At 42.3% G+C, this 11763-nt stretch overlaps 1 protein-coding gene across 1 annotated transcript; it reads left to right on the top strand.

The window, feature by feature from the left end:
• The first annotated feature begins 5294 nt into the window (after window positions 1-5294).
• Window positions 5295-11182, top strand: LOC138949708 (zinc finger protein 883-like). The gene has a single exon (XM_070321502.1). It carries the CDS (start codon window positions 5360-5362, stop codon window positions 7211-7213), a length of 1854 nt encoding a protein of 617 aa, XP_070177603.1. The 5' UTR covers window positions 5295-5359; the 3' UTR covers window positions 7214-11182.
• Window positions 11183-11763: the final 581 nt, after the last annotated feature.

The following is an 11763-nucleotide window of genomic DNA, read 5'->3' as shown; positions in this document are numbered from 1 at the left end:
GCTCCGGCCTATCTTCTCTCTGATTTCTCTTTTCCCTTGTCTCCTTCAGTAGATCAGTACAACGTTTTGTATCTTAGAACCTCACTGCCCCGTCTCGAAGAAACACCGTCTTCGACCACCCTTCTCCCGTCTCGAAGAAGTACCGTCTAGAACTACCTTTCTCCTGTCTCGGAGAAGTACCGTCTAGAACAACAATAGCATAGCCGTCTCGAAAAAACCCCGTCTTCGTAGTGTAGAGCAGTCTCCAGAGTCCAAAAATACATTTCCCTTTTTCTTTTCCCGTCTTGAAGAAGTACCGTCTAGAACAACAATAGCATAGATTTCTCCTGTCCCTGGTTTCTTCCTCTAGAACAACATCCCTCCATAGCCCCGATTTCTTCTTTCAGCATAGCCCAAGCCCCGTCTCGAAGAAGCACACTAGAACCCCGATTTCTCCTTTCCCTTCTCTATTTATCCCCTTCCTTGTTTGTTTACCTGTTACCTCTAGCTACCGCTAACGTTTCGATCGTCTATAACGATCTCCCCTGTCTGTCTACGTTACCCCAATACATGTCCTAACAACATAAACAACATACCTTGCTTCTCCTTGTCTTCCCTGATGGTCTCGTACCTTTAGCAACGAACCGACACTCTCGATCGTCTTAGAGTCAAGGCGATCGAGGATGTTTGTTTACGTTTCTCTAGGTAACTTCTAACAACGCTCAAACAATTTATCCTACCGAACTAAATCTCTATTTTACTTTCACTCAATCATTATCCTATCAATGATGAATTATTTCTAAAATGCATAACCATATTTACATGCACATTTCATAACACAACATTCTTCTATCGTTCTGCTTCGATGAGATCTCGTATAACACCTTCTCAAGTCAAAGCGACCAAAAAGTGTTTGTTTACGTTTCTCTAGGTAACCTCTAACAACATACAAACAATTTATCTTACTAAACTAAATCTCTGTTTCCTTTCACTCAATCATTATCTTATCAATAATGAATCAATTCTAAAATGCATGCAGTAATATTCACATGCACATTTCATAACACAATATTCTTTTATCGTTCTTCTTCGATGAGATCTCGAATAACACGTCATCTAAAATGGCGTCATCGAAGAGAAGATTACGTTCCATTGTGTTCGTCTCATAAGAATGCGGCGATCGATACGAACACGATTCCGAATAAAAACTACATGAACTAGTCAGCGAAAGTTTCCTGCTACGAACTGTGCAGTGGTTTTCTGGTGAGTACATCTTAACACAGTTAATATCATAACATTTGTCCACAAGTCTCCCAGTCTTTCACTTGTCTCAATGAAGAACACTTTTAGATCTGTATCACATGTTTCTCAGTGCAAAAGTTAGATCCGCAAATGTTCAGGTTAAAGTTTCTGGATAATTCTAATAGGGCCATCCGTTACAATATGATGGACGCTGTCAGTCTTGAATCCAGAGAAATTATACTTTTGGGGGATTTTAATCTTGATTTTGTGAAACCCAACAAATGCTGGATGGAAAGGTTATACTTGTACTTGTACTTGTACGACGATTTAGGTTAAAAACCTGTACGCCGATCCACAAAGGTAAGCTGCATACGCGGGGGGGCTAGTAGCAGCTTGGTGTGTAGACACTTGATGTGTCTTTCCAGTGGCTGTCCAGTCGTGCTTTAAAGCAGTTAACGCTATCAGCTGTCACAACGTTTTCGGGCAGGGTGTTCCAGTCTAAGACAACTCTGTCTGCGAAGAAGGCACTCCTTACTTTTGACTTGGCAAAGTTTTTAAACAGTTTAAGACTGTTTCCTCTCATGTCCCTTTCAGTGGGTGGGGGTTTGTGTAGATTGGGTTTCTGGGTAATGTATATACCTTTGAGGTATTTAAAAGTGTCAATCATATCACCCCTGCGCCGACGATGCTGGAGACAAGGAATTCCCAGGATCCTAAGCCTTTCTGAGTATGACAGTTCCTTCAGACTTCCAATCATCCTTGTTGCCCTTCTCTGGACATTCTCTAGGTCTTTGCAGAGCCCTTTAGCCTGTGGATTCCAGACTGAGTGACCATATTCTAGAATGGGCCTGACCAAGCTTTTATACAGCTGTACGAAGGTTTCCTTGTCCAAGTTCTGAAAGGTTCTTCTAATTACTCCAAGTACTCTGTTTGCCTTTGATACTGATGTTGTAATGTGTTCCTTGAAAGACAGTTTGTCGTCAATGTGCACACCTAGATCTTTCTCTAGCGTCGTTTCAGATAGGTCATGCTGTACTCCATCTGCTGAGTTTGTCATGTGGTATTTTGCGTCCGATTTCTTTGGACCTATTTTCATGGTGTGACATTTCTGGGGGTGGAAGGACAAGAGCCATGTCTCTGACCATTCCTGGAGTCTGTCCAAGTCATCTTGGATTGAGTTTGTGAGTTCGGTTGAGTCACTTCTTGCGTAGAGCTTGGTGTCATCAGCGAAAAGCTTCACACTGTTGTTCACCACTCGTGGCAGGTCATTGATGTACATGACAAACAAAACTGGGCCCAGTACGCTGCCTTGTGGGATACCACTAGTAACTGGTGTTGGTGCTGAGTGAGAGCCGTTAACAACAACTTGCTGGTGCCTATTGCTTAGGAAGGCTTGGATCCAGTTCAGGAGTTTCCCCTGTAGTCCAATTGCTTTGAGCTTGGATAGTAGACGCCCGTGAGGAACCGTGTCAAATGCTTTTTTGAAATCCATATAAATGGCGTCAATGCAAGACCCATCCTCCATAGCTGAGGTCCAGTCGTCCAGTACTTCCAAGAGGTGAGTGACACAAGATCTTCCTTTGACGAAACCATGTTGCTCTCTGCTGATCAGGTCGTTTTCCTCAAGGTGCTGAGTTATGCTACTTCTCACTAGTTTCTCCATCACTTTACACAGGATGCACGTCAGGCTCACTGGTCTGTAGTTCCCTGGTTCTTGCTTGCTCCCTTTCTTAAAGATTGGTGAGACATTCGCTGTTCTCCAGTCTTCTGGTAGCACCCCTTCATCCATAGACAGAGTGAAGATTTTGCTAATAGGGTAAGCTAATACGTCTGCTAGCTGCTTCAGGATGAAAGGGCTGATGCCGTCTGGCCCAAGCGCTTTATTTGGGTTCAGTTTTTCCAGGAGGGTCTTCACTTTGCTCGTTATTACTGTAACTGATTCAAGGGGTTTCTCAAAGGCATAATCTGGGGCTTCTGGCATCTCTCCAGTTGTTTCTTCAGTGAAGACACTTTGAAAGAAGTCATTCAGGGTGTTAGCTTTCTCCACATTTGATGTGGCCAGAGTTCCATCTTTTCGTTTTAAGTCAGCGATTCCAGCGATTATCCCTGCATAATTTACAACAGTTAGTAACGATTCCAACAAGAGTTACAGCTACCTCATCTACGCTTATAGACCATATCTGTGTGTCAACTCGAGCTAACATTATTGAAACCTCAGTTCCAAGTTTTAGCAGTAGTGATCATTTTCCAGTATTAACGATGACTGCGAACTCTTTGCTGACGATACGATCCTACACACTACTGATAAAAAATTAGACAAAGTGTATTCATCGTTGCAGAACAGTGTAGATGATCTCATTCATTGGACGGAGTACATAACCACATGAGTCTTCACCCTAAAAAGACAAAATACATGTTAATAACAACAAGACAAAAGAGACAAAACATACGAAACAATCCTCATTCCATATTAATTGGTAACGACGCAATAGAGGAGGTTGGAGATCATAAAGTTTTGGGAGTAAATATCGATAATAATTTGTCTTGGGCCCATCATGTTCGGTCGGTATGTAAAACAATGTCGAGAAAAATATGTCAGTTAAATAGAATTAAACATTTTCTAGATCAGCACTCAAGGTTATTATACTTTAACGCACATATACAAACCATCACAGATTATTGTTCAACCATCTGGGACTCTGCCAGTGCTAATATTTTAAAACCATTGTATAGTTTACATAGGCGAGCGCTGAAACTGATGTTACTGAAACAATCCAGTGTTGTATTTGATGATTATAAGAAACTTAAGATTCTCCCATTAAAAGAAAGATTTAAATTAAATGAAGGCGTGCTCCCTTCACAAAATACTTTCCGGCCGTGCTATTCAAATCAAGCTTAGCCTATTCTGGTAGCGTCCTGTGGATGTAAGAAATGTTAAGTCCTTTGTACTGGAAACTTGCATTCTCCCAGTAAGATCATATATTGTACTACGTTGCAAGCCCTTGGAGCAATTTTTTTATTAGTGCTTTTGTGAACAAGAAACAATTAACAAGTGGCTCAATCCCATCCCCCCCCCCCCCCCCTTTTCCCCGTCGCAATATAACCTTGAACGGTTGAAAACGACGTTAAACACCAAATAAAGAAAGAAAGAAAGCGTCCTGTGGAATTCTCTCCCGGAATTTGTGAGAGTCCCAATGAGTCTCAATACTTTCAAAAAACACTTTTCACTGTATTTAATGTTAAATTACGAAAAATCACAGTGATGGAAGACTTCGTTTAGTTATATTTTCATTTGTCCAAAGCATCAGTGTTCATTATATCCACACAAAAACACTCAAAGCTTTAGTAACACATTTACTCATGCATGTGTATTCAACATTGTTTTCACTACGTTACATATACGACGCTTAATATTTGTGTATAATATGTAATGTGTAAATATTCATATGTTGTTGTTTTTCTCTACCTTTTTTTGCTACGTTAATATCCGTGTAAATATGTGATTAGATTAGTCCCCTCTCTGGGCGAGGGCTGGTTGAAAAAAAGCTCGTTGTATTGCTTATGCCACAACCCTCAAAAAATAAAATTTGATTTGATCTCTCTCTCTCTATCTCTCTCTCTCTCTCTCTCTATCTCTCTTTGAGTCAGTTACACACACACACACACACACACACACACACACACACACACACACACACACACACACACACACACACACACACACACACACACACACACACAAAGACCCCGCTGTGTTTTCTTTATGGTGCGACTATGGTTGTGCTGCATTATATCGCTACTGCTGTGGAAAGCGAAAGTAGGTTTTTACATGTGTCCGCGTGGTGGCGCCACAGGGCTTCCTGTTTCAATTTTCAGCGCCGTATGAAGCGTCTCTGTGTACTCTACCGTCTGTAGATACTAATTTGCATTACCTATATCACTTGCATTTTTTTCAGTGCCGGACAGGGAGGTCAAAACAGCTACCGTGACTGCAGTGCAGTCATTGGGCGGAAAAGCTGCAGTCAACACAGCTACCATGCCTACAGTGCAGTCATTGGACGGAAAAGCTGCAGTCAACACAGCTACCATTCCTACAGTGCAGTCATTGGACGAAAAAGCTGCAGTTAACACAGCTACCATGCCCACAGTGCAGTCATTGGACGGAAAAGCTGCAGTCCACACAGCTACCATGACTACAGTGCAGTCATTGGACGAAAAAGCTGCAGTCAACACAGCTACTATGACTACAGAGCAGTCATTGGACGGAAAAGCTGCAGTTAATGGGCACAGCAATGCCTGGCTCAAACCAGAGATTCAGACACCAGAAATACAGACTGCAGTCGACAATTGCAGTCATACTTGGCTGAAACAAGAAATACAAACACTAGAAACACAGACTGCAGTCAACACTCACAGTGATACCTGGCTGAAACAAGAGATACAGACACCCGAAACACAGACTGCAGTCGACACTCATAGCGATACCTGGCTGAAACAAGAGATGGAGACACCAGAAACACATACTGCTGTTAACACTCATAGTGATACCTGGCTGAAACAAGAGATACAGACACCAGTAACACAGACTGCAGTGGACACTCATATTAGCTATACATGGCTGAACCAAGAGATGCAGACACCAGAAACACAGACTGCAGTCAACACTCATAGCGATATCTGGCTAAACCAAGAGATACAGAAACCAGAAACACAGACTGCAGTTGACACTCATAGCGATATCTGGCTAGATCAAGAGATACAGACACCGAAAACACACACTCCAGTGAACACTCATTGTGATGCCTGGCTGAAACGAGGGAGATGGATAACAGAAACTCAAAGCATGGGTAGATTAGAACTAAATGCGAGACGTGAAACAGATCCAGTTCCAATATCTGACACCACATTCCCGTGTTCAGGTCACAAGAATCAGCAGGTTGTGATTACAACACATACATGGCAGAAAAAGCATGCATGCAATAAGTGTGGTGCCAGGTTTTTACGGTCTGGTTCTTTGAAGCAACACATGTTAACACATACAGGGGAGAAAAAGTATGAGTGTACTGAGTGTGATGCTAGTTTCAAACTGTCTTCTTATTTGAAGCGACACATGTTAACACATACAGGGGAGAAAAAGCATGCATGCAATGAGTGTAGTGCCATGTTTTTATGGTCTAGTAAATTGAAGCAACACATGTCAACACATACAGGGGAGAAAAAGCATGCATGCAATGAGTGTGGTGCCAGGTTTTTACGGTCTGGTTCTTTGAGACAACACATGTCAACACATACAGGGGAGAAAAAGTATAAGTGTACTGAGTGTGGTGCCAGGTTTTTACGGTCTAGTAATTTGAAGCGACACATGTCAACACATACAGGGGAGAAAAAGCATGTATGCAATGAGTGTAGTGCCATGTTTTTATGGTCTAGTAATTTGAAGCAACACATGTTAACTCATACAGGGGAGAAAAAGCATGCATGCAATGAGTGTGGTGCCAGGTTTTTACGGTCTAGTAATTTGAAGCAACACATGTCAACACATACAGGGGAGAAAAAGCATGTATGCAGTGAGTGTAGTGCCATGTTTTTATGGTCTAGTGATTTGAAGCGACACATGTCAACACATACAGGGGAGAAAAAGCATGCATGCAATGAGTGTGGTGCCAGGTTTTTACGGTCTGATGATTTGAAGAAACACATGTTAACACATACAGGAGAGAAAAACCATGCATGCAATGAGTGTGGTGCCATGTTTTTACGATCTGGTTCTTTGAAGCAACACATGTTAACACATACAGGGGAGAAAAAGCATGCATGCAATGAGTGTGATGCTAGTTTCAAACTGTCTTCTTATTTGAAGCGACACATGTTAACACATACAGGGGAGAAAAAGCATGCATGCAATGAGTGTGGTGCCAGGTTTTTACTGTCTGGTCATTTGAAGCGACACATGTCAACACATACGAGAAAGAAAAAGTATGAGTGTACTTAGTGTGATGCTAGTTTCAAACTGTCATCTCATTAGAAGCAACACATGTTAACACATACAGGAGAGAAAAACCATGTATGTAATGAGTGTGGTGCTAGGTTTTTACTGTCTGGGCCCGTATGCTTATGGGGGAAGTTCGCGACAACTCCCGAAGTTTTGAGTGACATCGGAAGTACTTGCCTCACTTTCGTATGCATGGGCCGGAAAAAGGGTTTACTTCGAAGCAAAGCGAGGGAGTAACTCAGGGTATTTTGCGACTGCTTCTAAAGTTTTGAGCGACATCGGAAGTACATCCTCACTTTCGCATGCATGGGACGAAAAAAGTTTACTTTGGAAGCTAACGAGGAAGTAAATGAGGGTAAATGTACTACAGCCAGACCACAGAGATAAAGAATAGAGCCACCAAGCGCCTCAACACGTGCAGCAACCTTGTTTAAACCTTATAATCATGTTAATACAAAAAGCAAAGTTGTAGAATAATGATGCGTGTGTCTGTATGCTGCTTAATTTTGTTTTTTTTAAATTGTATTATTATTGAAAATACTAACCTGTTGATTTTGTAGTAAGACATGTCTCTCTCCTCTCTCTTTTTCTCTCTTTCTCTCTCTCTCTCTCCCTTTCTCTCTCTCTCTCTCCCTCACCCTCTCTCTCCCTCTCTCTCTCTTTCACCCTCTCTCTCTCTCTTTCACTCTCTCTCTCTCTCTCTCTCTCTCTCTCTCTCTCTCTCTCTCTCTCTTCCCCTCTCTCTCCCCCCTCTCTCTCCTCTTTCTCTCAGTCGGTTTTCAGTGGGAAAATTTTGCCTGCACTGCTTTTTCTTTAGTTTTACTTTCAATTAAATTGTATATTTATTGTATGGAGGACAATCGACTTCAACAATTCAGATTTTTTTGAAATACTCATGTTTTAATGATGAGATTGATGTATCGTTCATATATAAGTTCACTCATGTGCATGTACTTACTCTTGTATTGAAGAATTTGCCTGAAAGATTTCAGGTTTGTTTGACTGATACAGACACTGACATGTTTGACTGATTGTAATTAGCTTGCTGTACATTCTTCTTTTGAGTACTCTTCTGTGTATAATGCTCGCATTTAAAGAATTTAGCTTTGACATGATTTCAGCCGACTTGTTTGGTTCGAAAACAAATGTATCATTTATCAAATTGCTGTTTGTTTTACAATGGAAACCCCCTTTTAAAGACACCCCCACCCTCAAATGGCTGTATCGTTTTTGTGTCACTCGTGTATACTGACTTAAATTGACAAATTTAGCTTTGATGTCACTATTGCATTTCTTATTACCAAAGATTTGTTTCATTTAGAGAGAGAGAGAGAGAGAGAGAGAGAGAGAGAGAGAGAGAGAGGTCTGAAGTCTGAAGTCTGAAGTCTGAATGTTTTAATGAGTAGGCCTTGGGCCCTTTTCATGGAGATGAGCACATCTCAAGCACCAGCATACAAATGCACATAGTAAACAAAAACAAGAACATCCTACTAGTATCGCCCTGTTTCGTTTACGGATTATGGATTACGAATGGAAAGCGCCTTCATGACAAATGTAGAAAAACGTAGCAATAGCGGCTTAACAGCATGGTTAATTTAAACAATGATGGGATTCTTGTGTTTTTTCGTGGAATATATTCTCTTAACTCAGCATATTTAGGGCATACTAAAACAAAGTGGACTTCATCTTCAACACTGCCACAACAAAATGGACAAGATAAATCAGCGGAGGTTGCATTTAAATTAAAGCGAAATCGATGCACTTTCAGAGGAGATACTCCCAATCTAAGTCTAATCAGAAGATTTATAGCTTTAATATGTTTCAAATCACTTAAATAGTTGGATAATGTTAGGGTTGATTTGAAGGTTCTGTACAGAGAGAAACGTTCACTTCCTTGTACATTTTCAAGCCAGGTTTGCTTATAGGATGAATCGCCAACACCTTGGTTTTCCCATACTTCATCAAAACCGTACATGTACAAAGAGGAGAGAGACTGAGGAGAGAGAGAGGGGGAGAGAGAGAGAGAGAAAGAGAGGGTGAGGGAGAGAGAGGGGAAGAGAAAGAGAGAAAAAGAGAGAGGAGAGAAAGACAGAGAGAGACAGAGAGGTGGAGAAGGGTGGGGGCGAAAGAGAGAGACAGACAGACAGACAGACAGCAGGCATGGGAATTGTCCGCCAAACGAATTTTTTTTTTTGTTCCGCCGAAAATGCAAAAGTGTCCACCGAAAAAATAAAGGGGGGAGGCACACAAAAAAAGCACTGGTTACTTTGGCCTTTGCGCAAAAGCCCGCGAAAACTTTCCGTACTTTGTTCACGCAGCCCTACCGCCCGCCTCAGTTATTGAACTTTTATGTTTGAAAGTAAACCAGATTGCACAGATTGTGTTACAAGTTACATTGTCCTGTTTGTCTCAACAGATCAATTTTTGTACAAATTTAAACCATATAATACATGTATATTATTTTTTCTTCAAAAAAGCACAAATTGGTACATTTTTGTACTAAAAACTCTGATTCTAAAAACAGAATTTAATGGCAAACTTGGAGCTCAGATGACACCAGATTGCACCATCTGGGTTCTTTGGAGAACAATTTTTTCCGGGGGGGGGCATGCCCCCGGACCCCCCTAGTAAGGCTAGGCGCTTTGCGCCGTCGACTTGACGCTTCGCGTCTTCAGTTATAAATTTTCCGCCTTTTTTACAATTTTCAATTCCCATGCCTGAGACAGAGAGGTGGAGAAGGGTGGGGGCGAAAGAGAGAGAGACAGACAGACAGGTGGAGAAGGGTGGGGGCGGAAGAGAGACAGACAGGTGGAGAAGGGTGGGGGCGAAAGAGAGACAGACAGACAGACAGGTGGAGAAGGGTGGGGGCGAAAGAGAGACAGACAGACAGGTGGAGAAGGGTGGGGGCGAAAGAGAGAGAAACAGACAGACAGGTGGAGAAGGGTGGGGGCGGAAGACAGACAGACAGACAGACAGGTGGAGAAGGGTGGGGGCGAAAGAGAGAGAAAAAGAGAGAAAGAGAGAGAGAGATCTGCAAATGAGTTTAATTTGTCAGCTTGATGTTTGCTTCGTCTGTTTAGCTTCTCTTGTAACAGGCTAACTAGTTTTGCAATGATGCATTTTTCATTGTTAAAAAAGGGATACATATGATTCTTACCAACATACTTGTTCTTGGCTTCAAAGTTCTTATAACCTTTTTGTCTCCAAAGGTCTCGGTCTCAGGTGCGCGCGCGCGCGTGTGTGTATGTGTGTGTGTGTGTGTGTGTGTATAAAGTGCATGTGTGTGTGTTTGTTTGTTTGTTTGCTTAACGCCCAGCCGACCACGAAGGGCCATATCAGGGCGGTGCTGCTTTGACATTTAACATGCGCCAGTGTGTGTGTGTGTGTATGTGTGGTTTTTTGTGTGTTTGTGTGTGTGTGAGAGAGCCCGTTTTGTTTTATCTTCGTGAGTGTAACTTATGAAGCAACGCGTACATCATTTACATTTAGTATGCGGTAAGATATATCAGTTCTCCCCCTTCCATCCACGAGGTATAACCCCACAAGCAGACCGTTACATATTTTCTGAATAGTTTCTTCATTACACAAAAACATAATTCCAGCTGATTCTTATCAACCAACAGAGATAAGATGCCCAGAGTGCCACAAAACCACTGGAATGTACACTGGCCAGGCTGTTGGAAGGCACAGCGAAATGGCGGCCAGGCAGCTGGTCGTTGCTGCAATCATTTCCGCTGCCAGCATAGCGCTTGGTGGCTCTATTCTATATCTCTGTGAGCCAGACCCAGTAGTAAACACGCTACTTCCACAGTTTCTCAGTGCAAAAAGGCAGGACTTTTCTTCAGTTTTTCATATCAAACCGAGCTGACGCAAATGAAAGTCCCAAAAAGAGAAAATAGAAGGAAAAGTCGTATCTTGTGCATGCATTTCGTGCAAATTTCCCTGAATACAAACCTGAGTTGCCAGCTTTGACTTTTGTTTGTTCTGGGTTATTGGCCACCACTCTATGAAAATGGGCCTCGTTGTGTGCATGTGTGTGTGAGTGTGTGTGTGTGAGGGTTTGAGTGTAAGTTTCTGCTGTTGTTTTTGTCATTGCTTTGTGTGTGTGTGTGTGTGTGTGTGTGTGTGTGTGTGTGTGTGTGTGTGTGTGTGTGTGTTCGAGTGTTGAAGTGTAAGTTTCTGCTATTTTTTTTCATTGTTTTATCTGTGTGTGTGTGTGTGTGTGTATTTGTGCGAGTGCCACGTTTGTTTGCGTGTGCACGCGCGCATGTGTGTGTGTGTGTCTGCGTGCGTGCGTGCATGTGTAGTTGTGCGTCTGTTTATTCTTTCGTTTGTCACGTTTGCGTGCACGCGCTCACATGTGTGTGTGTGTGTGGGGGGGGGGGAGGGGTGTGCAAGTGTGTGCATGTGTTTGTATCTATTTTTGCGAGTGCCTGCCTGTGTGTGCGTGCGGGTATAATTGTGCGTTTGTTTGCGTGTGTTTGTGTGTGTGTTTGATGGTATGTGTGTGTGTTTGATGGTATGTGTGTGTGTGTATGCACCCCCCATCC

The sequence above is a fragment of the Littorina saxatilis genome, linkage group LG16 (assembly GCF_037325665.1).
Source record: "Littorina saxatilis isolate snail1 linkage group LG16, US_GU_Lsax_2.0, whole genome shotgun sequence".
NCBI lineage: Eukaryota > Metazoa > Mollusca > Gastropoda > Littorinimorpha > Littorinidae > Littorina > Littorina saxatilis.
Note: the sequence above shows the minus strand (reverse complement) of the source record. Positions and strands in the feature narration are given on the sequence as shown.

Coding starts and splice junctions, on each gene's coding strand:
- LOC138949708 (XM_070321502.1), top strand. CDS start 5,360: ATGCCCACAGTGCAGTCATTGGACGGAAAAGCTGCAGTCCACACAGCT.